Here is a 26,042-nt window from a genome sequence, read left to right as displayed (position 1 = left end):
TGAGCTAGAATAGTAAATCATTATGGTTTAATGTCCAGCACTTTCCCTGAGTTATGTTGGATTTGGAGTTAGAATAGTAAATTATTATGGTTTACTGTACAGCACTTTCCCTGAGTTATGTTGGGTTTGGAGTTAGAATAGTAAATTATTATGGTTTACTGTCCAGCACTTTCCCTGAGTTATGTAGGATTTGGAGTTAGAATAGCAAATTAATATGGTTTACTGTCCAACACTTTCCCTGAGTTATGTTGGATTTGGAGTTAGAATAGTAAATTATTATGGTTTACTGTCCAGCACTATCCCTGAGTTATGTAGGATTTGGAGTTAGAATAGTAAATTATTATGGTTTACTGTCCAGCACTTTCCCTGAGTTATGTTGGATTTGGAGTTAGAATAGTAAATTATTATGGTTTACTGTCCAGCACTTTTCCTGAGTTATGTTGGATTTGGAGTTAGAATAGTAAATTATTATGGTTTACTGTCCAGCACTTCTCTGAGTTATGTAGGATTTGGAGTTAGCATAGTAAATTATTATGGTTTACTGTCCAGCATTTTCTTATATAGAGTTTGGAATTAGGTTAGTATTTTTAAATTACTATATAGTGTTTTATTTACTTTAATAGTATTTGGAATTATAATACTGAAATTTTGAATTTTTTTATTTTTTATAAAATATTAAAAAATATAATATTTTTTCATAATATTTTTAAATATTCTGTTATATATTTTGAAGTGTTTAAGATTATATTTAATAACATGTATAAAAATCAATTACACATTTAAAAAAAAAATATTTATATCACATGCATGTAAATTTATAAAGTACAATAGTAATAAATTGTTGTAAAATAAACAGTCTTTATTGTGTTAGTTCTGTTTGTAGATGGAAACATTTAAACATTTTAAAAAACAATTACATTTGTATTTAGTGATGTATAACATTGCAGTATTTGTAACATATACATTGTAATGTTTTATTAATTAGCATATTAAAATGTATTTAATTTTAAAGAAATTTAATATGTTAATTAATTTACAAATATTTTGCATTTACAAAAGTATATACATAAAATTGTTAACATTTGTCTATTATACATAAATAAACATTTAATTTATTAAACATATTTTTAATATACATTAATTTTTTTATTATATATTTTCACATAAAAAATAATGTATATTTTACAATATTCATATGTTTATTTTAAACATTTAAACAATCATAACAATTTTCTAACAAAAATTAGCATCTTTTTTAAATGTTTTTTAATTCATTTCATTTTTATGGGGATTAAGTCCTATTTTTGTTTTAATTATGCTGCCATTTTGTTTTCTTTAGTTCACTTTTTAGACTATCTACATCGTTGTTTGGGTCAATTGTGAAGACGGAACCTCGCGGTTGGGAGCTGCTTCGTGTTTGTTAATGTAAGTTTTATTTTAATTACTTTTAAGTTACTTTTAATGAATTCTTTAGTTAGTAGTAGTGTATATGTGTTGCTATGTGTCTTATTTAACTGTTTATGTAAAATGTACGTCTTATTTAAGTACGTTAGTGATAGCGTACTTTGTTTACTATCTAGTATGAATGTAATGTTAATGTTTTGCATTTAAGTATTACTTTATGTATTTTAGTACGTTTTATATGTTATTTATTGGCTTTGTGGGTTTATTATTTGTTTAGGGTGGGTTCTGTCTGTACTTTATTTACAGGTGCCGGTTTTGGTGACCAGATGGATTTGCTCTCGTTTTTTTTTTAAATAGAGGAAATTGTTTATATACATTTCCTTATTTTTCGGGATTTTGGAGCGTTTTTTATCGTGAATTACTTTCGGGTCGTTATGGTTTCGTTATCCAGAGGATTGCTACGTTGGAATCTTTTTATACAGTTGTATTTTTTGCATTTTTTGGGGTTTGATTTCACGATGTGGATTGTTTTTGGTTGGATTCGTTTTTAAAGCATCTATTTCGGAAAGATTCTACAGCTACAGAACCGTAAGTAATTATTTATTTAATTTTTGGGGTGGTTTATGCTTATTGGCGAGTTTGTATTTTATTTAGTTATATCATGTCTTGTGATAATTTCTATTTTACATTACAAGACATAATTTAACTAATATAAAAAAATGGTCTGTGCTATATATGGTTTTATGGTTTGCTATTTGTATTTTATTAAAGGATAGATTTTGCAATTAGGTCTATGCATTCTAGACCTTGGATACTTGGGTACATTCTTGTTTTTTGTTGGAGGTATTCGTACATATTTATTGTTTGTTTGCTTAGTTTTGGTCCTATTTTTGATAGAGATTGTTAAATTCTTAGCTCTTGGTAGCTATGTTCTTTTTTGATGCATTGGATTAGTTTATGAAGTGTTGGTTGTGTTCTTCCTATTGTGGCTTGGAAGGCATTATGCCATCCTTCTACCGCGTTGTTGGTTTTGGCTTTTTGTGCTATAGTGCTAGCGTAGACATTCCACCAGGGAATTTGGAATTTAGGTTGTCTGCAGTGACCTGAACGATGTAATTTTCCTACCCAGGTGTCTTCAAAATAGTCTAGGAAGGGAGTTAATTTTTTTTCATTACTGCGGTAGAAAGGACTGTCAATTAATAAATTGTAGTAATTTGCCACTTCTGTTGTTGGGACGTATGCTAATGCTATTAATTTTTTTATCTGGCAAGCAAAGCTGCTGTTTGTAGAGTATTCTATACTTAAGGTAGATTTTTGTAAGTGTCTCCATATACTTTGATTGTAGTGATAATAACACCCTTGAATTGCAGTTTGTGGGTATATTTTTAGTATAGCTTGTATCATAGCATTTTCAAAGTCTATTATGATTCTTTGTGGGTAGTAATTATCTGTTAAATCTTTGATTGTTGTTAAGATTTCTATGTAGGTTGCATTTGTTATATTTGGCAGCAATGTATAAATTAAGGGGATATTAGTTTCCTGGTATTCACCGTGGATGGGGTAAAGTTAATAGAAAGGTTTTGGACACACTTTAAAAGTTCCGTCCATCATCCAAGTTGCACAAGTTTGCAGTTTTTGCAAGTTGTTATTTGTTGCAAAAAGTAGAATTCTTTTATCATGGCTTTGGTTATCGTACATCAAGAATTTGTCTTCTTTATGGGTAATAGTATATTCTGGATATATTTTAATTTCTTCAAAAGTTTGAGGTGGAGTTGGATCAGATGCTCTTTTAGTTTTAGCTATTAATCTTTTCAAGTTGGGGATTGAGTGTAACTGTTCTGTTACGTGCTCTGGGACTTTGGTCAAAACATTTTTTTAAATTGTAGTGCTTGTTTGTTTGGAGCCTGTACTTGCTTCTCTAAGTGTTTCTAATGCTTCCCTTCCTTCTACTTCGGTCACATTGGGTGGGTGGTTATGCTCACGTACATTTACAACATTGTTATCTACAGTAGTAGCTCTACCATAGCATGCAGTTGAATAATATTTGCTACATTTCCAATGTGTTTTGTTATCTTTGACTTTTTCTTGGGTGTAGGTATAACCCATGTAGCTGAGCATTATTTTTCCTTTTTGAGATGTTATAAAAGTAGCTCCTTCTGCCATTTCTAGGGTAGATCTGTGAAGACATATATATATATGTGTTTTTAGGAAATATGTAAAACATTTATTTCAATGTCTAGGTTAAAATAGTAATTTTAAAAATGTACTTACAACGTTGTTTTTTCAGTTATTCTGATGTCTTTAGTTCTTATATTTGCAGTTTCACAGTTGTAATTCCTGTAGTTGTGGTAGAGAACAGTAGTAAATAATAATATTGTTTGATACTTATTTGTTTCTCTTTTCTGATCAATAATTTAAACTGTGAGTATACTTACTTAATTTTGTAGAAGCTGTTGTTTGCGTAGATGTAGTTTGGTAGATGAAGTTTGTTGATTCTGAAAAAATAAGTGTTTGTATTAGTTGTATATTATATTTGTATATATTTATAGCTCATACAATATTAAGTCATTTAAAACTTTAGTTTGCTATATTTTTATTTATTTGTTACATTTCTATGTAGGCATTGATAAGGCAGCTCATTTTTAAGTACATTTATTCATTGTGGCTGTTGTTGGTAGGAATTTATAGTTTAAATAAAAAAGAGAGAGCTTTTATTTAGTTTAGGGAGTTTAGCTAAGTTTCTTGACGCTTTTATAGTACATAAAATGGGAGTTTACTTACTTGTGTTGTAGTATAATGTGTTGTAGTAGTTGTTCTAGGTGAGTATTCTTTTCTCTTCAGCAAAGTAACCGTTTTTCTCCCAGTTTGGTCCAAAAATGGTAATTTTAGTTAAGTATGTAATTGTTTTTATAGTAGTCAGGTAAGTATTTCTGCATTTTGATTGGTTTGACGACATTTATTTTAAATCCATTGGTTGAGAAGTGTAGTTTGAATTTTATAACCGTTATTTTTAAATGAGGCTGTTTTATTTGTTATTTAGGACTAGTATATAATTAAAGATGTTTTGTATGTGTTTTATATTTATTGTTTATAATTCTAAAAATGCATATATATGTAAAGTATTTATAATAATTATAATAATTGAGTATATTTGAATTATTAAGTATGTTTCTATTTATTAGTGTATTGATAAATAATTTATATATATTTCAAGCAAATAGTATATTTATATATGTTAATTAAGCATTATTTAAAATGTAATAATAATTAAATAGTAATTATGTTGAGAGCATTGTGTATTTAATGTTAAAGAAAAAAGTCGATATTTTTTGTATTTGTAAATAGGCAGTAAGTAAGTCGATAATAGTGGTATCGATATTTGTGGTGTGTTTAATATTATTTAAAGAATTTTTCGATAATTTTGTACTCGATATTTATGTAGTCGATATCATTTAAAACAATATTATTTTAGTCGATGATAAAATATTGATATTTGTGTTAATCCTTGTTTAAGTATATGGTGACGATATTTTTGTAGACAATGTTTTTGCGACGATATTTTTGTAGGTCGGTGTTTTTGAAATCGATATTTGATCAGGGATCCAAAGTTCCCTTGTATCCTGTAGTCTCAAGAGAGGGGATTGCATGTTTCTTATCACTGTACCATAGGTCAACAAGATCAACTTTGTGTCAACCCTTCTATCAAGAAGTCTATCTTCAAGCGGGGAGTCTTCTTGTATCTCCTCTACTAAAGACACACATTCCCGGCGAGCATGTCTCAAGTGAGCATAGTGCAACCATTGCAATTCTGACATTTGATATTCCTGCTTCAGGAAGGCAGAAGGAACCACCCCATTTGCATCCCAGACGTCTGCCAGCATGGAGATTCTGATAGTGTCTCATCTTTGAAATCCCCTCAAAGCTGTGATGGGTCGCAGCCTAGAGCCCTCCTACAATGACGTCCTCGGGGTCAGCCCAAGGCCCGATCCTATTACCCTGGTCAATCTCCTCCGAGTATCAACCAACATCCTCGTCACTGGACTCACCTCGGGCAACAACCCACCACCATACAGCAGATTTAAGCAGCTCCTGTCCCCATTCCTATCCTGTCTTGTCCAAATGTCGGATCCGCACCATCTGCATATGGCCAATCATTTAAAACACTCACATGTGCCACCTTACTGTACTTCCTCCCATTTGATAGGGCAATGCGAAACTCATATTTAGATCGCTGAAGGACCCTCAGGGCTATACAAAGCTGTCCAGGCGCCCAGTGTAGCATCTGCACTAATGCGTCCACTTTAGTAAATTACCCATCTGGGATCTTATAGGGGCTATTCTGGAGTACGTACAGAAACATAGGAAGTGCCACAATTTTAAACATGCTGCCTTCACAAATAGCGAGAGTGGCAGCACCTGCCAGTGTTTCACATCCTGCTCAGGTCGCTTGAGCAGATTAGCCAGATTTTCCTCATAGTTTGAATCCTGACAGTCAGTAACCCAGATCCCCAAATATTTAAATTGTTCTGTCTCTATCAGCAGGGGCAAAGCAAGTGATCCCCTCTGATTCCATTCTCGAAGTGGGAACAGCAGAGATGTGTCAGTTTATGGCAAAGCCTGAGTGGGCCCCAAATATACGGAAGATTTCCTGAAACACATCCAGTATGGGGCCCGCCATTCGTTAGGAACTACAAAATATCATCGGCATACTGTGATATGTGCTCCTCCCATCCATTATCTCTCAGCCATCCCCATATCTGAGTGTCCACCTGCACCCATTCTGCCAAAACTTCTATAGCGTGGGCAAACAGCATTGACGAGAGCGGGCGTCCCTGCGCGTGCCTCTCCGCATTCTAAACTCCCGCGAGAAATAGATATTTACCAAACCTCTGGATATGGGCCCATCATAGAGCAGCTTGACCTACTTGATGTATCTAGGACCAAATCCCATATTTTGCAGTACATCAAAGAGGTACAGCCATTCCACGGAGTCAAAGGCCTTATTCGCATCTAACGAAGCAACCGCAAACATTGCTGCCACTTGATTGTTATGTGAACGTTTTAGGGTCTGCCTGGTCAAGCGGCCAGGCATGAACCCACTCTGGTCAGAGTGTACCACCTCTAACACCAAGGCACTAAGCCTGGTCGCTAGTAGTTTGTCCAGGATTTTGGCAATGATATCCACTGGTACACTTCACATCTATCTCTGGCCATCTCTGGCTTCGGTACTACTGTCACAGACTGCATGTTATCCGGCAGCTCTCCCTTCTGGAACACCTTTACAAAGGCTGCATGCAACAAAGCCACTGTTCGCCTCTGTAGTTTTGGAAATAATTCAACTAGGAATCTGTTTGGTCCCAGGGCTTTCCCAGGTTCCAGTTGGCCCATGGCAGAGAAAACTTCCTCCACCGTAATGTCTGCCTCTAGATCTCTCGCCTGCTCCCTACCCAGTTGTCTCATATGGCAGTCATTATTGAATTCCAACACTTCCTATTCAGGGGCCCGCAAGTAGGTATTGTAAAAGGTCTAGAAATACCTAGCGAGTTCATCCACTATCCCCCTACATCCTCTCGCTGTGTCGCCAGAGTCCACCTGTAACGCTCTAACATCCCCACTTTCCCTTTCCTTACCTCCAATCCATGCTAACAATTTGCCTGTCTTGTTCCCCCATTCATATATATTCATTATTGTTTTGCGAGGTACGTTTTGGCCTCAGCGTTAGCCACTATCTGAAGCTTGGATCTCTTTAGATCCATGGCCTCTTTGGTCGGGGAGATGGGGCCTCTGCATAATCCCTCTCCAACTGAACCAACTCTTCTCCAAGGAAGTCAATCTAGCCATTCTTTCTCATTGATCCCCAATTTCCCTTGTGATAATGACTCCACTGATCATGGCCTCGCAAGCCTCCCATAACATTACTGAGCTACTCACAGAGGCTATATTTTCCTCAAAATAACATTTAGACCCCTTGTCTAAGCGTTTGACCTCCTGTACATTGTATAAGCGCCATGTCTCCATTTTACACATCCCCCTGGGTTTCCGAATGTTAGTGGACAGTGTCACTCATAGCAGCAAGTGATCACTGATTCCATGAGCTGGTTATGCAGCCTCGCTGAATCTAAGGAGTGAGTCACTTGTAGTGAAAAAATAATCAAGTCTTGAGTGCATGTTGAGCGCCCCGTAGTAACATGAATATCTCCTCTTGGCAGTGAGGAGAGTCCTCCAAACATCGCATAAATCCAGGGCCACATGAATCCTTCTAATTTCCCCTTGGTGTCCTCCCCTTCTACCCTGGAGCTCATCCTGTCCAAATGTGTATTTAGTACCAAATTAAAGTCTCCACCTACCAACGCCCGTGCCGGGGGAGCTTCCAATAGAACAACACCCACATGTTGTAATGTTGCGGGCTGTAGGCTGCGGGGGGCACAGACATTGATCAATGACATTGCTTCTCCCCCATATTCTCCCAGGACCGCAGTGTAACACCCTTGTGTGCCCGCCCACGTATGTTGCACATGAAACATGAGTGCCTTCCTAATCCGAATCATAACCCTTTTCGAGCCCAAGGACTGTCCATATCCTATCAGTTTATACCTCCTCCTCCCCATGCTCCTGTGCTGTTCACCAATAAGGTGTGTCTCCTGCAGATACAAGATGTCCGGTTTATATCTATGAAGAGCCCTGAGTATCAAACTCCTCTAGACCTTGTTACCCGGCCCTTTAACATTCCAGGCCAGTAGCGCCAGTTCTTGAATCTGAGTAATGGTGGACGCGTGTTTCCCTCCCCCATAAGAGACATTGCCCCTGTAGGTGACTAATCTGAGACCTGCTCCGGCCCATGGTGCTTCAAAGCGTTGTTAAGTGCCCCTAAACCTACCCCCCACCCTACCTTACTGTGTAGTGATCGTGAAACTAATCACTCCCCAACTCACAGTACATATAAACCCCAAACAAAACCAATATTAAACAAACGAATGCTACTGTCACTGTGGTGTAGCTCCCGGTCTCGCGTGCTGGACCATCCATTGTTCAGTGCCCCACTGTAGACAGTCTCTAGTCCGTAGCAAGAATGCCCCTGCGTCCACCAAGGCTCCCCCATGCAAGAGCCGTTGATGTTGAAATAAATTGTGCGTGAAATAAAGCCACTCTTGAAAATAATTGTAAATCGGTGACCCTAGAAGTCTGATGTAATGATAAACTGTTTTTTAGTTTAATTGAAGTTATTGCAATTCATATAAAAATAAATAAAATACATCTATTTGTTATTCCAATAAGATATTTATGCCCTCTATAAGCTTCTTCTAGGGCCTTTAGAGGGAATTACCGGTCCCTGTGAATTAGAAGTTTGACGTTTCTCCAAGGAACTCCAGCTGCTGAAAGCAGTCCAAATTGCTGGGTGAAACTCCGAGCAAGAATTAGGAAATACCAGTGGATTCCTGGTTTCCGTGGTAATTCCTCATTTCTCGGTGGAATCTCAGAATCCCATCCGTAATCTCTGGCCATTCTACACCCATAGAGTTCTTCGTACCCCTAGCATTGGTACCTCTGAAAGTATAACATTATTTCCACCAACTCCAGAACACTCATAATGAGACCCTTAGCATTTTCTTATTGACATTCAACTTCATTTAAATGTAAACGATGAATTAAGGTATACTTCTTTAGTTAATACATATTATAAGAGCACATCAATGTCTTTGGCCTGCATACTGAAGCGCACTGGTAAGTTTAACAGATCTAGATCCAGTGAGGAACAATGACAGGCTGGAATATTGTTTGCTGGGACTAGGCCCCAAAGGGAAGAGGGGTAGCCCAGTTACAACATTTACTAATTTGGTTGTCATACTGGCCAAACGCAATGTTACAATGAGATGGAAAACTGCCAGATCACCGTCATTGAAAGAATGGTATGACGAGTTTATGAGATGGGGCAAGGCGGAAGGTGCAGAATTGAAAAGGGAGGAACAACGTGGCTTGCGCACGACTCCTATTTCCATAGAGTGGTAGAATATGTTGTTGGAGGGATTTGGTGCTGTAGAAATACTATAATATTGCCTCTAGGGTGTGCTCAGTTGGAACATAAGAGGTACGAAAGTTGGGCTGTAGCGCAGTCCTGTAAAGATCAATGTTAAATGGTTGCTACTAGGGGCCAGTATATTTGTAACTGTATATTACCTTGTATGCTGAGCTGGAATGATTGCATGATTAAAACAGTTCCTTCATTGCTGAGTCTTTGGGGGAGGGAGGCGGGAGGGGGTGGTAGGGAAGTTTTTTGTTTCTTCAAAATGTCACGCTGTAAAACAAGTGACTACCGTATTGAATGGGCGGGAATCCTTAGTCGGAGGTACATACTTGCAGCCAGCCACTGTCGGTAGTAGGAGTTCCTGCAGGGCGGTGGTGTGGGAAGGGGCAGGATGGGGGTAGTAATGTATGGATTACGGAGTTTAACAGGTAAGTTAACATATAAATAAATAAAATGAATTTCGTTGCGCACACTGCATCGCATTTGGTGACGTCACCGCCCTACAGGATCTTCTACTACCGACCGCGGCTGCTTGCAGCACTGTACATGGGCAGGGCAAGGCCCAAGGAGAACTAAAAAAAAGGGAATGTGGATTACTGTGGGGTGTTTCCGGACTGCATATAAACGTACTAATTAATCAATAGGGGGGGATTAGGGATTTGAATGTCTGTTTCAGTCCCCAGGGTAAGTAGGATTTATCAAAAGAGAAACAGACACTTGTAACACCTTAGGCCATTGGTAACAAAAATTTTTAGAGTAACCTCAAAAACCCTATGCCACTCTGGTTGTTGCGGTATATTTGGTTCATCCGCCCCGCATATGGGTTGTTGGCCGTTATCATTGGTTACTCCAAATTTGTGGTGTTGCCAGCCTCAACCCGAGGCACCTCTGGCTTTTAGTGCAGTGTCCAGAGAAAAGGGAGAAGTGTGTAGAAATTAGAATCTCAAAAAAAGGAAAAAAGGTTTAAAAACTGAAAAATCACCCTGGATCATTTTAATTATTGGTGTGATTTTCAGAGTAATTAAAAATAAATCGGTACCACCCAATTGATCGAGTTACCAGATCGTGGTAGTTAGGTACAGTTATCACACAAACGTCGACATGTTTCTGCTCCGTCGGCCCACAGGGGTCTATAGAGCATTCGTCAGGACTAACAATTAAACAAACAAGGTACGTATTACTCACACCATTTGTGTTGTATTTAGATAAGAACCTGTATACATTTCCAGGGATATCGACTCCTCCAGTTTCTGAAAAATAAGGAGAGTACATAGAGAAATACACACTTATTAGGAGCATCCTGATTTAGGCTTGTGCACAAGCCTAAATCAGGATGCTCCTAATAAGTGTGTATTTCTCTATGTACTCTCCGTGTACCTTGTTTGTTTAATTGTTAGTCCTGACGAATGCTCTATAGACCCCTGTGGGCCGACGGAGCAGAAACATGTCGACGTTTGTGTGATAACTGTACCTAACTACCACGATCTGGTAACTCGATCAATTGGGTGGTACCGATTTATTTTTAATTACTCTGAAAATCACACCAATAATTAAAATGATCCAGGGTGATTTTTCAGTTTTTAAACCTTTTTTCCTTTTTTTGAGATTCTAATTTCTACACACTTCTCCCTTTTCTCTGGACACTGCACTAAAAGCCAGAGGTGCCTCGGGTTGAGGCTGGCAACACCACAAATTTGGAGTAACCAATGATAACGGCCAACAACCCATATGCGGGGCGGATGAACCAAATATACCGCAACAACCAGAGTGGCATAGGGTTTTTGAGGTTACTCTAAAAAATTTTGTTACCAATGGCCTAAGGTGTTACAAGTGTCTGTTTCTCTTTTGATAAATCCTGCATATAAACGTAGGCAGAAAATGTTGTAACACACGGTTTACTAGAATGTGGATATCATTGATTGACATGTAATTTGTGTCATTATACTAGGGATGTACTGACTGGTATACTCCGAGATGTACTGTACTGTCACTTTCCAATAAAAACTATGTTTAAAAAAAAAAAGCTCACTGGTAACTATGTATATTTACCTTTTCCAGATTCTAAAACGCATTCAGTATTTTCCAGTGTCCTTAATTTGTCTGAATACTATCTCAAACCTCAAAAATATTTTTGAAATGTCCCCTGGATTACATTGACGTAACTGTAACTTTTCTCATAGGCAAGTGAATCTTGGAAATGATCCAATTTCAATACCTCAAAAAATGGCAATCCTCGAGGAGCGAACCAGAGGCGAAGAGATTATAAAGGTTGAACTTTACTCTTCTTATTTTAATACTTTTTGTGTTTCTTCAGAAGGCAAATGTAATTCTAGAGAAAATACATGTGAGTGATGTGCACTTGTGCAGTTGGGTCAGAAAGAGTAGGAACCTTGCTCAAAAGTCTCCTAAGACCATGGCACACAGTACATTTAAAAGGAGTGTGCAGCAAAGAAGTAAAAAATCAGGAAGTGTTCTTTTTTACAAAGGTCAATAAAAGGTGAGAGACAGTTGGAATGAAGCCAAAGGTTGTTAGGTCTGTAGGTGACTCAGTGGGTAGGCAAATAGGCAGAGCCAATCACATGAGGGAGGGGGATTTCTGCTATCATTTATTATTTATCTATGATTCTGATTTACCCTGCTCTGGGGCTCCTCTCCTCTTTTAGGACCACAGGAGTCATGGAGACTGGAGGGTTTTACCACACCAAGTAAGACCCAAAATCAACCCTAGAAATGGGGAATTGCTGTGGAGATTGAGAACTCTGCCCCAGTTCCAATGATTATTTCCCATTTTCCGCCTAGGAATTCCACCATGGAACTACTTTGGATCTCGATGGGGTGGGTAACACCAGTTGTCAACCCCATCAGGATTTGCATAAGACTCGAAATGAGGCTGTTGGTAGATTCTGATTATCTTACCCATTTATTGTAATTACTACGTGGCATGTTTCCTAAGGCCACGTAGCTTGCTCATGGCAAGAGGCCGACCTTTAGAGTACATCTCCCTTACTATATAACTTTTCGAGAAGGTAAACAGATGGTACACCTTTCAAGGAAGAAAGCATCTAAGTTACACAACTTTTAAAGAAGATAAAGTGCCATACATGGCCACCGCTGGCCACGATATGAATTTTTATTTTTAACTTTCTGCCAAGCTGCACATCTTCCGTGCTGCTGCACAAACATGGCTAAAAGACATTGATCATACCAACAGCACTCTCATAAGCGAACCTATTGGCGTTGCCAATTCATGTTTGTTTCAGCAGGATATGGCACATTTGGGAAGTAGAGCTAGAATGTAATTTTATGGTTTGTAGCTAGAGTGAATGTAAAACTGTATAAAACATGCAGGGAGGTCATGGCTTTCATCCAGGATGTAGTCTTAAAAAGGCCAGTTATTTGTTATTCTCAGAAAGTCCTGCTGTTAGAAAATATATGCTTAAGTATGCAATAAGTGATGGATGGAATGCTTGATTTAATCTGAGCCACTGGAAATTACTCGGCTGATTTTAATTCAAGCATTCTATCCATCACTTTGTTTTTAGATGTCCTAAGTGTGGCGGGCAGCCGCGGCCCTTGCAGGTAAGAGAGGTGGGGCGATGGGGCTGGGTGGTGGGGGGGGGGCGTGATTTTGACGAACGATGGCAGGGAAAATGAATTATTTATTTCATTTTCGCTTGTCATCACCCATCGAAATCCCCACTGCCGTACTGCACTTACCTGCACGGGCCGCGGCTTGTGACGGGTATGCCCAGAGTTTGGTCCCGTGCTCACTGTGCTACTGGAGTGAAGCTATACCTGGCTGAGGCGTTCATAACAAGGACAAACCCAGTCCTGGGTTACTTGTAATCCGATTAAGGGAGGACCTTGCCTGGTAGTTCAGGCTAGACTGTTCCCATGAGGCGCAGGGTCAAGGCTGATATGCATATGTTGGGGTACAAACTGAGGTGGCCTGGTGGGCAAAAAACGGTGGATTGGGATCACCTTGTTTTTTGATGTCAGAAAATATATCATCAGCTTAAAAATATGAAGGCATAAATGTATCTCCATGGCTATCACCTAAGTGATGGAAGAGCACCATCTATCACTCCATCACCATTGATGGGTAATTGAGGCCTGGTATTGTCAGGAGCAAGAGGAGAAGATTCCCTAGCCTAGGGGCAAGCCACACACCTCATTCCTCAGCTACTGAAATGCAGGGTACTACTGCCCCAGGGGGTACAGGACAGAAATCACCTTTCTCGTTCTAACATTGGCCCTGACTTCAAAATCCACAAGTAATTTCCAAGTGATTTGTGTTCTTCGATCATGGCCATCTGCTGCTATTAATCCTAGTGCTTTTTAGAGAGCCCCCCGTTAAAGCGTACTCTACAGTTTTGAACCAATGTTGTCCTATCAGCATATTAGATGTTTTCTACTGCTCCTTTTTAAATGTTACTTCATCATAAAGCATATTTTTAAATTTATTTTTTGAAATCCATAAAATCAAATAAATACAATGTCAAAGACTAACATCACTTGTAATTCATTTTTAAAAATATGGTTACTGAATCCTCAAAGTAAGTCACAAAAGTACATGAAATGTTAATTTCATTTAAAACAGGTAAAACGTGGCGACCCCATTCTGGAGAGAGAATTCCAAAGAATCAAAACGGAAGCTAGTTTAAAACGAATACTCCGACCTTTGGGTCAGGTAAGCTGTGGACAGTTTTTACCGCTTCGAAAACCTTTCGACGTTTGTATGCTCTTTTTTCCATGAAGGATCTGAAAACGATTTTTTCACTTTCCTTGTTTCTTTTTTCAGAATCTTTGCTCATGGATGTAGCACACTTTTTCCCCTAAATGATTTAATGGCTTTTACAGTCTTTATTTTTGCTTAGTTATATTGGGTGAACTTCTGGTTAATTTTATACCGAGTTTAAACAGAACAAGTGTGTAGTGATAAGCTTCATCTGCCTTTCTTAAATATAATACTATCTTTTGGCTCAGGTTAATATTTGTACGGGTGTTAATCTTACGTGAAACAATTAATACTCATGGCTTTAAAGTGTGCCGTGTCCCTTTCGATCCCAGACCCAGCAGGGATTAAAAACTGGCGATTGGGACCTAAGTTCATATCTTTAAGTTTACAGGTAAAAAACAGCGATCGTTTTTTGACCAATGACCTTAAAAGCCATTATGGTAATCCACGTCAGCGATGCAGGCCCTGTTTACATTTCACAAGTTTTGCTTAATCTTGCATGACGTAAGGGTATTTGCTTTTTCCAGGATGTTGTATGTCTGTAGTTTTTTTTTCCATGCAGCATATCACTCTTGTGTAGTGCTTTCTGAGAACTGAGCCGACTCTAGGTGTCTGTGAGAGTTCATGTTGTTTGTGGGTGTTTATGAACGTGGCAAGATTGAGAACTCTGGAGTCCTGTGTCGAGGCAGTGTGATTTCTCACACTGCCCCTCAGTGGGTTATAGAGGAGTTCAGAATAAATCTTCATCTAATCATTGGAACTCCTGTAGAGCCCAGAGAGGTCATTTGTGCCAATTGGAATTTTGATTATATACAAAAAAGTGTGAAGGAGGGACACAGCCGCCGAAATATTGTCAGGTCGAAGGTAAAAGAATAGACCGTGCTTACAAGTTAGTGGCTGTGTAAGTGCAGGGTATGCTGAAGCGAAGGAAATATAAGGTGGTACTTGAAGGAGAAATTGAAAAGAGGGTGCTGATGAGGAAAGAGATTAGTTGTGACATGTGCAGATGGAAGATTTCAGAAAGGTGCATAAGTGTCTAACATAGAGGAACTGTAAAGGAAAGTGGTGTTAAGGGAATATTGCTATCCGCGACAAAGTCATGGGTTTTCTTTCCACTGATTACAAAGGAGTAGAAAAGTATGGAAAAGCAGAAGTAGCAGCTATTAAGCTTCCAAAGCATGTATCATTCCATCAGCTGCAAAGTTTACAAGTTCCACAAATGCCCTCTCAGACTTTAAAACTGATTTAATCGCAGAGGGAAAGTATTTAGGGGTATGAATTCCTATGGACTTGACTTATTTTCATTATTTAACACACACTAGAATAAATCAGATGGTGGGGGGCTTTATGCGTGCCCTGTGTTGAGCAAGCAACCACATGAGAATGAATGCCCTACTGAGTCTTCTGTTCCTCTTAACAGTCACCTTTTTGGAGATTCCAGGTATTTTTCTGGAACTCGAAGCCTTATTTAGAAAATTTCCAAAAAAAGAACGTTTTCTGAGGCACCATCTCACAAAAAGGAAACGGAAGGATACGGAGACCCAGATTTCCAGTTTTATTACAAAGAACCACCGTTTGGACAGTCCTGAAAACCTAAAGAGGCAATATAAGAGGGTGGACATCATTATCAGTTACAAATTTTAATGGTATCCATGGAGGGATTTGACCAGAACAATCTTCACTCATTCTGTGCTGGAGATGGTATGGAAAATCTTGGCTAATAAGTCTCACATTAGGGTACTATCATCCCGGCTGTCCCCCGTAAGTTTGTTATGACAACCTCCTTGTAAATTTCACATGTATAACTCAACACAGGTAACAAATAGCTTTTCAGTAAGGGATATTTAATTTATTTAGAGAAATTTCGGACAGAAGCATTTTCTGTTTCTTTTCCAGAAATAATTCCATACTTCATGGGTTTGCCTAAGAAAAACAAAATGCTGACCTGGCTGTCATGCATGGCGGCCCACCAGGTGTTATATATTTCATGAAAGTTTTTACAGAATAATGTATCCAGTTCCTCAGCAATGCTAGAAGCCTGGTTGTATGATAAAACTAAAACGTTTAAATAAAACAAATCCTTAGGCAGAGGAAAGACTTGCTTCAACAAGTGCAGCCGCATAAGCCTCAGCAACACTAGGAAGCCATGCTGGCGCCAACTGTAGTAGTGGAGGACTATATGCTGACAATACCTAAATGTACATTACTTTCCCCTCTCAGTAACTTCCGCCATTCTCAAATCAATAATTGTCAACACTAAATGTTTGACTTAATGTCAGATTACAACCTTATGCTTAGCCCTTCACAGCAAAGAGAGGTGTTATCTGCTTTCCTCCTCAGCTGCCTCCAATACTATAATTTTTAATTTTTCCTATTTCTTCCTAACATCTCTTCTCACTGTGCACCATTCCTTCAAACTAAGCCCTCCTCAACAATGGCTCCAGACCTCACCTTTTTATAGCTGCAACTGCAACATTGGCTAACGACAAACTACATAATATCCTCAAGATGTTCCATTACTTCGTGTTCCTTGCTTCATCAACTTTCTTTTCTTATTATACTAAATTCCTGTCACAGCCTCCTGAGTGGTCTCCTCCTTTACGGTTCCCAGTTCTTTAACAAACCACTCATCCTTTATGCTCACACCCTATTCAACTTCTCCATTCCGCAAACCCCTGTCCATTTCTAGCACCAAATAAATTTGCTTATGTCCCTTCATCTATGTTCTTTAATTTATTGATCTTAACCTTTAAGTCTCTCAGCAGTCCTGCACCCAAACCCTTCCTAAACAATCAACTACTAATAACTAAGCTGTCTTTCAGATCACAAGTCCTCAGTGATCTCACTGTTCCTTCATCAACCTATTCCACCTACTGAATAATATCCTTCATGATCTTGGCTCCCTACTACACTCTCTTTTAGTATCAGATCTGCTACTTAAATCTGTACCTTCAAAGAGAGTCTGAATAGCATCTCCTCTTACTAACAGAACACTCAGATGCTACTGCTCCCTAATATCAATCACACTTCAGAGGTTTACCATAGACTCCATCACGTGCAAATGGACAAAGTCATTTTTTTTTAACACTGAGTCATTTCAGGTGACCCTTTTTGTTAATTGATGTTTTTACTTACAGCTTTGTCACTATGTCCCATATGTAGAAACATCTCCACTATAAGTTAATGAGGTAAATGGAAATACTACTAGGGTGTCGGTTTTTGAAATAATCCCTATGCTGCAGATCAATTTGTATTTTTGGTATCACTGTTGAAAAAAGAAACAGCTGTATTTGCAGTATTCTCCCTTTGACCAGGAAGCTGCCTATGACTCCCCACACTTATGATTGTCACCTGGGGGCTATCCTTCAGCAAGATTTCTTTCTTGGGCAAAAACTGTTCACATTCATTGTGTGTCACCAGCCTGGCCTTTTCTTCGGATTAAGAGACTCAGGAGTAGTTGGGAAATAGTGGGTCAGTGTACAACTGATCCCTCAAATGCACTAATCCTGCGCATGTGTTACTCTGAATCCTCCTAGACACTGGGGTGGGTATGGTGGGGTCTAATCTCTAAATGAGGCACCATTTTAATTTTTTGTGCACTATCCTGAGCCCAAGGGGCGAATGATGTGTGTATTTGAGACAACAGGTTTCATTATAGTCAGCCTCAGAAACTCCCTTCCATCACCACAGGTTCTCCTAGCTGGGCTTCCAGAGATGAGCAGTTGTGCTCTGTGCCGTGTCGTCTTGATGACTCTCCTGCCGAAATAATGAGTGAGAGCCGAAATGGCGGCGGAAGAGTCTGTTGGCCACAAAGGGCCAGATCTAGCCCTAACGCAAGCAGAAGGAGCTAGCAGAGTTGGGGGACTCAACCCCGTGTACAGCAGGCAGAAGAAGCTAGCAAAACTGGGGCACTCAACCCCGTGGCCATTTCTAGGAGGGCTATCTGTATGGAATAGAAGCTAGCAAGGATGCAGCTGTGCTGAAAAGACCTGTGTTCCTGGGACTGGAACCCAACCAATTTTGTTGGTGTCCATGTACACTATAATGCTGCCTCAGGTGCAGGAAGCCACCTTGCTTAATGCTTAACTCTGGCTATTCCATATGCTAAGTGGCCTCTCTGTTAAGTGTGGTAGGGCTCATAGTAACTTTTCCAGACTTTCTATGTAGGCTCAACATCTTCATGATCAGTGAGGACTAGTACCCCTTCCTGTGCCTCTAGCCTCTAGATTGACACCCTCAAGTCAATCTATAGAACTCATTCCTACCTCCCCTGATTCCCTGTATCTTTTGGCCTAGTGCAATGTTTGCTGCCTAATGCCCTGGACCCAGCAGGTGAGTGGGTACTGTTGTTTGTCAAGGTTGAATGTTTATCCTAGGTTTGTTTGTGTTTTCTGTGTGTGCCTGCTTGCTGTGTGTGCCTAACATGGTGTCTCTGTTTACCTCTTCGGTGCCTGGTTGGTCGGCACATATCTCCTCAGTGTGAAGGTGCGTTTATGTCTGCGTGGTGTGTTTATGGACCTGCTATATGCGTGTCTGCTATAAGTGAGCCTGCTCCTGTGTGTCTGCCATATGTAGGTGGTGTTTAGGAGAAGTTTTAATCTTGGGTCAGTCAAGCCTAATTCTATGTCAGGACCGGAGGCTGTTTATGCTTCTCATTTCTTCACTGTTTATTCACAGCAGCCAATGAAACAAAAGTAAAATAAACACTACAATACCCATGAACATCTCAATGTCACATGATCAACCATAGAGTATCCCCTATATATAAGCTGTGACTGAGGTGACAGTTCCTTTTTCTTTGCTGCTCCACAGTCAGTTAAGTGCCTTCCCATTACTCTGATTGCTTGCTAGTTAACTTGCCAGAGTTTATGGGATATATTGAGATTTTGATAATTATATGGTGATTATTGTACTGATACTGTACATTGATATTGTTTAGTTGATCGTACCTGGTCAGATTCGTACTCAGTTTGATTTGGCATATCGTTATTTTTTCTTCTCCTTTCTCTGCGTGTGGCGAGTGATTGAGAGCGCTCTGCCTCCCCAACCAATCGTTTCGTACCCGGGTCTCTAAATAAGTGGAGCAGGAGGAAAAGGTAGCGAGGGCATGCATCAGCCGACGCGCAGTCCTCATTCTATGGTATTGAGTGGCCTGCATTGCGTATGTGCAGCGGCCATCTTTTCCTGCTTAAGTTTCACTTTTGGGCTTAAAACGAATGCCGGAGCAGGCTTTCCTGCTCTTAAACTCCCAAGTGCTCATACAGGCTCCCGGTGACGCCCGACACCTCCTGCTGGTGGAGGACTGTACAATTTCACATAACCTTTGCCTAGAGTGGTTGGCAAGCCCTCACTCCACATTTGAAACATAGATCAGTGGTTCTTTTTGCCTGGCTTGCCTGGGGTTGTTCCACTTCCCTGATTGATCTTAACCTCAAGACTTTCACATCTTTGCCTGACAATAATTTAACCCTGGTGTAAGGGTCAAGCAGTCCGCCTGTGGGATAATAATACACTTCTGTGTGCCATTATGTTGGAATACTATGAGGAGGAACCCTCTGGGTCCATGGAGCAAGACCTTGTTGAGGCACTTGATGCAGGAGTGCAACACTCAGTTAACAGAGCTGTGGTGAGGGCCATAGAGCCATTGAAACACCATCTATGCAGCTAAGCCCATCAACAGGGCTGGCTACCCAGCTCAGGCAGCTGCCCCATATCCAATGGGAAAGGGGTCAGAAACCCCCATGGGGCAGATTTTGCAAAACTAGCCAAGACCATGACTAGTGACCAGGACTACAGTCCCCCAGCTCACAAGGCTTTGGTCACGGGGATGCCCCAAGATGACAATGAGTATACCTCCTCTGACCATGTGTCCGAGCAAGAAGAGGCTCCCAGACATTCCAAGAGATCAAAGAAGTAACTTCATGCAGAGACACCCTCCCAACCCAAGCTCCTCACTTTCGACCCTGCAGAAATAGTTCATCCCAATTCTCCTGCCTGGCTTCTACCTCAGGAAGTTGCAGACTATTCCCAATACCATATTCGGCATGCCTTCGACAAGGACGTGAGGGCATGCCTAAGACCAGAATGCCCTAGACCAGACCTGCCAGGTAAAGTGGCGGAGACTCCCGAGGTTGATCCTTCGATGTTAACGTATCTGAAAAAGTATTCCAAAGACCTTAAAAAACGCATTGATCGGCAAGGAGATCATGTCAGGACAAACGTTTAGACATGACAGGCCCCTTGATGAAGATATTGGAGCTGGGCTTTAGGGACAAAGATTCTGCAATAGCCATTCACCTGGAAGAATTGATTGTTTGTGCTTAGAGGGCAGTATGCCAATTAGAAAATGCGAACTGCGCTATGTCCAGCTAGAGGCATCGTTCAATTTTACTGAAGCTGGATCCCAAATTAGAGGAACTTTCCTCCTCTGAGTCAGGGCCCCTTGCTCAGGGCCTTCTTTTTAGCCAGCCTTTTCCAAAAGAACTTATAAAAGTCGTCGCCACCTTCAGTGTGTTAGACAAAGCTCAAACGGGCGTTCCAACCGGTTTTCGGCAGGGCTAGACGATACCGGCGGCAGTAGTTCGTCTGGGGCTACAACCAACGTGCCCCTCATGGCTAATACCACCAATGGCGAGGAAGTTACCTAGACTCCAATTACAATACTAACTCCTCCTTCTACCCAACACGACGTGCCAAGAATAGATTCTGAAAGGGCAGATAGGGAGGAAATCAGGGTGGACAACAGGATACCGGTGATTCAGGTGGGACTGATTCCATGTTCTGAGGGAATTCTGGGGGGCAGGGTCCAGTCATTTCTGCAAAATTGGTGCTCAATCTCGCAAGATGCCAGGATCCTAGAGACAATGCAATGGTGCAAGATTGAACTTTAGAACTCACTCAGTCAAGACTTTCCCAATCCTCAAATGTATTTTTCCCAACAAGAGCAGAACTTTATCGCCAAAGATATAGACTCTCTTTTAAAGAAAAGAGCCATAGTGGTAACAGACCATCACCCCTGAGGTTTTACCAGCAATATCTACCTTGCAGAGAAGAAGGGGGGTGGATCCAGACTAGTCTTAAATCTAAAGTATTTCAATGGATGAGTAGTATATCGTCACTTCAAGATGGAGGGCATCCATATGTAGCGCGATCTCCTTCAAGAAGGGGATTGGATGGTCCGTTTGGACCTAAAGATACATATCTATCAGTTCCCATCTACGCACCACATCGTTGTTTTCTGCAGTTCTTCTGGTAGGGAGTTTGTTTCGAGTACAAAGTCCTTGCCTTCGGCCTTTCGTCAGCACCATGGTGCTTCACGAAACTCCTTCGCCCAGTCGTGGAATCATTGAGAGCATGAGGTGTCTGTCTAATAGTTTATCTGGACGACATAATCTTCATGGTACGCTGTCCTCAGCTAGTGATAACACATCTCGAATGGGCGATCGACCTCATGCAGAGTCTGGGATTCATTGTGAATCCTCAGAAATCGATTCTTTCTCCAGCCCAATTTATTTCTAGGTTTTTCAGATCGACCCACGGAGTTGCCAACTTTGTCTTCCCGCTCAGAAAATCAGGTCAATAAAGAGAGAGTTGAGATTGATTTTAAACAAGCAGAGTGTATCATTGAGATCTGTAGCCCGCATAGTTGGGCTGCTTGCATCGTCGATTCAGGCGATCTTCCCCGGTCCCCTTCACTACCGAGCTCATCAACGGCTAAGGATTCAGTTTCTCCGGAAAGGTCTCGGATATGCGGAATAGATTCCCATCTCAGAGGAGGCGAGGTGGGAGATGTTGTGGTGGCTAGACCACAAGGAGGCTTGGAATGGGAGAGCCCTCTTCGGACCGTCTCCGGAAATAGTGATATACTCTGATGCCAGCCGGTGGGGTTGGGGAGCCCGTGGTGGCCAGATGTCCACTGGCGGCCGCTGGTCACAGGAGGAGCTTTCATTGCATATCAATTGTCTGGAGCTGCTGGTGGGCTCCTTTGCGATTCCCTGTCTTTCTCCCCGGAAGACGATTTGTTGTTTCCTCCACCACATGGACATTATGTTAGCGGTACGCTACATCAACAAACTAGGGGGGACAAGATCCCCGATTCTGGTGGACATTGCCAAGGATTTATGGCATTTTGCCTGCAACACATAATTTCAGTAGTGGCGGAATACCTCCTGGGCCGCAACAACGAGGTGGCCGACTGGCACTCTTGTTATCTGAGGGACTTCAGCGACTAGATACTCCATCCCTGGGTCTTCTAGTCACTGAACCACCTTTGGGGTTCTTGCTTGCTGGAACTGTTTGCATCTTATCTCAGCAGACAACTCCCAGCTTTTTACAGCTGGCGCTAGGATCCGGAGGCGATTGCCATGGATGCGTTCCTACAAGATCGGCCAACATCTCTATGTTATGCCTTCCCTCCATTTTGATGATTTCCAGAGCCCTGGCTCAGATCCAACATCAACCCTCAGAGCTAATTCTGATCACTCTGCTCTGGAGGGCCCAAGCATGGTTTTTAGTGCTCCTGGAAATGTTATATGCAGTACCGCTTCTTCTTCCACAGACGTAGAACCTGGTGCTGGATCCTCAAAAGGCCCTTCATCCATTGGTAGAATAGGGACAACTCACTCTGGTTCCTGGCGGGTTTCAGGGACAGATGGAAGGTCCCAAGCCTTTCACGAGACGCTGACAAATTTGTTAGTGAAGCCTGGTCAGCTAACACCCACAAGTGATACTCATCAGCTTGTAAATGATGGTGTAGCTGGTGCTCTCAACGGGAGGTGGATCCCGCTAAAGCGCATGTCTCCCTGATTGTAAACTTATTGGCCTCTATTGCGACATCAGGCTTAGCTTAAAGGACTGTGAACAATTTCCGGTCCGCCATCTCAGCAGGGCATGTGCCATTGGAAAGCAAACCAGTTGGAGAGCATCCTTTGGTATATAAACCGCTCAGGGGGTATCTGAATGGTTAAGCCCCCTTGCCCTAAATATTCAGAACTGTGGGATGTCTACTGTTCTGAGATTCCTGGAATCCTGGCCTTCCAATAAATATTTGTCTAGGAAACAGCTGTCGTCCAAGTTTGCCATGCTGTTTTGTCTGGTGTCATGCAAACCTGTCTCGACTATTCCAGTGTTAGACTTAGCGGGACGTAGGTTCTCCCCAGAGGGTGTGACTTTTTCTCTACCACCAAGTGAACTAAGTGTAATACCTCATCGATATCTTAGCCAGCTTTTCCTAATAACCTCAAGCTGTGCATTGTGCAATGTTTAAAAGACTATGAGGTGAGTACAACTGAGTTTAGTTCAGACATGAAGGGTCAATGGGACAAAAGCCTTTTCGCCCTGTGACTCCTGCCACCATGTCAAGATGGGTGTGTTGGCTCAGGGGCGAGGCGGGCATTGATGCATCAAAGTTTGGAGCCCACTCAGCCAGAGGTGCTATGGCTTCTAAGTCTTTTTCTTTAGGTATCAGCCGTATAGATATTATGAATGCAGCTGACTGGTCAACAGAGACCACTTTCAAGTTTTTCTATTATAAGCCTATTGTGGATGTAGCTTCTGTTGTGGTGGCTAAGCTTTAAACAAGCATAATCGGAGCCTCCGGTCCTGACAGAATTAAAAATTTGCAAACATTCGTGACCAGAATTTTCAATTCTATTAAGGACACGGAGGCGAGGATTATCCCAACCAAACACTATGTATATCTGCATTGTTCTTGCATTATAATTTTGCATAGTATGTTCATACTGCATTATGATTTCCTATGTTTCTTCCCTTCCCTTTCTGTTCATTATAAGATATCAGATTTGGAGAATGGTGTTACGGTTTATCCTTTACACTTGCAGGTGCTGATAACAAGTAGAGCTTGATGTTACGCATCGATGTAAGGTCATCAAAATTCCAAAGGAGGATTTTGTGACTCATTGGTCCAAGAAGCAGGTTCTGAGATTGAGCCCCATTGGGCTGCAAGTTGTCTCTTCAAGAAGAAGTTTCTGAGATTGAGCCCCGCTGGGCTGAAAGTTGTCTCTTCAAGAAGAAGTTTGTTTACCACAAGGATGATTTTCAAAGATCAAGTTTTGTTTACTGACGAGGGGCGTGGCTAAGGCGCCGATGTAGGTGGAAGCGGGACTCCGGAGCTCCTCCGTGCCCGCCTCGCACCACCGTATATCCTGAACCCCGGCTCGCACCCAGACCCCCCAAAAGTACATAGGAGGGCAACGGGGGCACGCAGGGTGAGTTTGGTGGACTGGGGGCCCCTGTGTACACCCCCCCTGGACTTAAGGATTCGAGCACGGCTCCCGGAGAGGAGAGCGCCCAAAATGGCGGCCGCCGTCCTGACCTGAAGTGCCTGGCGGCTGGTTCCAGGAGGCGAGGAAGGACCCCCTGACGCGGGGACGACTGACCGCTGGCCGGCGGACAACCCCCGGAGACCGGACAAAGGTGAGGGGACCTGGCTGGCACACTCGCGGGCGACGCTGAAGGACGGGAGTCGGCGGACTTGCCTGACCCTAAGATGGCGCCGGCGGAGACCGAGTGACCGCGTTGGCGGCCGGCGACAGAGCTCCTGGTGCTGCGTGGACCGCTGGACCAGCGCACAACACACGACCCGACCTCCTGGTGGTGGCGTTGGGGAGAGCGGAGTTTGAGGGACTGACTGCCCTTCCCCCCCCCGTCACGAGGCGCCTACCTGAGCTGGGTGACTGTCTGCGGGGCTGTAGGGGCCGAGTGGAGGCCTGGACCTACGAGGGGCACCTGTCCTGCTATCCCGGTGACGGCCTTGCCAGGGAGCCTGTGCCACTGTGGATTGGCGGCACGCGCACACGGGGGGCGAAGAGGGGAACAGGAGACGAGGTGCTAACTCCCCACCCCCATGAATCCCTGAAGCTCCGGGCGGAAAGAGGTGCCTGCCTGACCGGGGGCGTCCGAGCACAGCGGACCAGGTTCTCATCGGTGCCTACCCTGCCTTAGCCTTCTAGGTGCCCGGACCAGGGGCACTGGTGCCACACGACGCCGGCGGAGACTGGCCCTTGAACTGGACCCCACGAGACGCAGGCCCAGTGGTCGGAAGGCACGGCGGACCAAGGACGGAGTGAGGGAGAGCATCGGTGGCCACCGCAGGGGCGCTTAACGATCACCGACCGCCAGGATGGTGCGGGGCAACAGCAGGAAGAAAGGCTTCGAGGCCCTGAGGCGGGATGACCCGGGGCACCTCGCCGAGGACGACCCGCCGGGGGAAGGGGCCGGGAGCTCGACCCGCCCACGGGATCCCTCTCTGGGGGACATAATGCAGGCGATTGTGGCGTCGCGGGAGGCACTTGAGAAGCGCATGGACACCATAGGGTCGGACCTAAGCCTGTTGAAGGACGACCACAGGAAACTGAAGGAGCGGGTGACGACCTCGGAGGTGGCCCTGAAAACCTTGCCAGGGGAAGTGGCGGAGCTCAAAACGTCATTGGCGGTAATGGCCCAGAAGGTGCGGGTTCTGGAGCTCCGAGCAGAGGACAGTGAAGGACGCTCTCGGCGCAATAACCTCCGCCTGGTGGGAGTCCCTGAGAACGCAGAGGGGCGGGATGCGGTCACCTACCTGGAGGGCTGGCTACGATCCGAGGTGGCCCCGGAGGGACTCTCGCCGTTCTTTGCCATTGAGCGCGCACACAGGGTCCCTGCGCGTCCCCCCAAACCGGGGGTGCCTCCGCGCCCGATTGTGCTGCGGCTGCTGCACTTCAGAGACAGAGACCACATACTGCGGAGGGTGAGGGAAATCCCGGACCTGAGAATAGAGAACAGCAGGGTCATGGTCTTTCCGGACTTCACCAGAGATGTGCAGAAGCAGCGTGCCTCCTTCCTGGCGCTCAAACGTAAATTGAGATCACTGCACCTGCC

At 42.6% G+C, this 26,042-nt stretch overlaps 1 protein-coding gene across 1 annotated transcript in view; it reads left to right on the top strand.

Annotated features, from left to right (window-relative positions):
- Positions 1-26,042, top strand: part of CFAP221 (cilia and flagella associated protein 221) — a 663,664-nt gene that overhangs the window by 272,318 nt on the left and 365,304 nt on the right. The window contains exons 12-13 of the mRNA XM_086957336.1: positions 11,608-11,695; positions 14,028-14,117. Of these exons, the coding sequence (XP_086813462.1) occupies positions 11,608-11,695; positions 14,028-14,117 (178 nt within the window). The remainder of the gene's footprint in view (positions 1-11,607; positions 11,696-14,027; positions 14,118-26,042) is intronic.

The sequence above is a fragment of the Lissotriton vulgaris genome, chromosome 2_1, assembly GCF_964263255.1.
Source record: "Lissotriton vulgaris chromosome 2_1, aLisVul1.2, whole genome shotgun sequence".
In the NCBI taxonomy this organism is placed as follows: domain Eukaryota; kingdom Metazoa; phylum Chordata; class Amphibia; order Caudata; family Salamandridae; genus Lissotriton; species Lissotriton vulgaris.
This window is presented reverse-complemented; position numbering and strand designations above follow the sequence as displayed.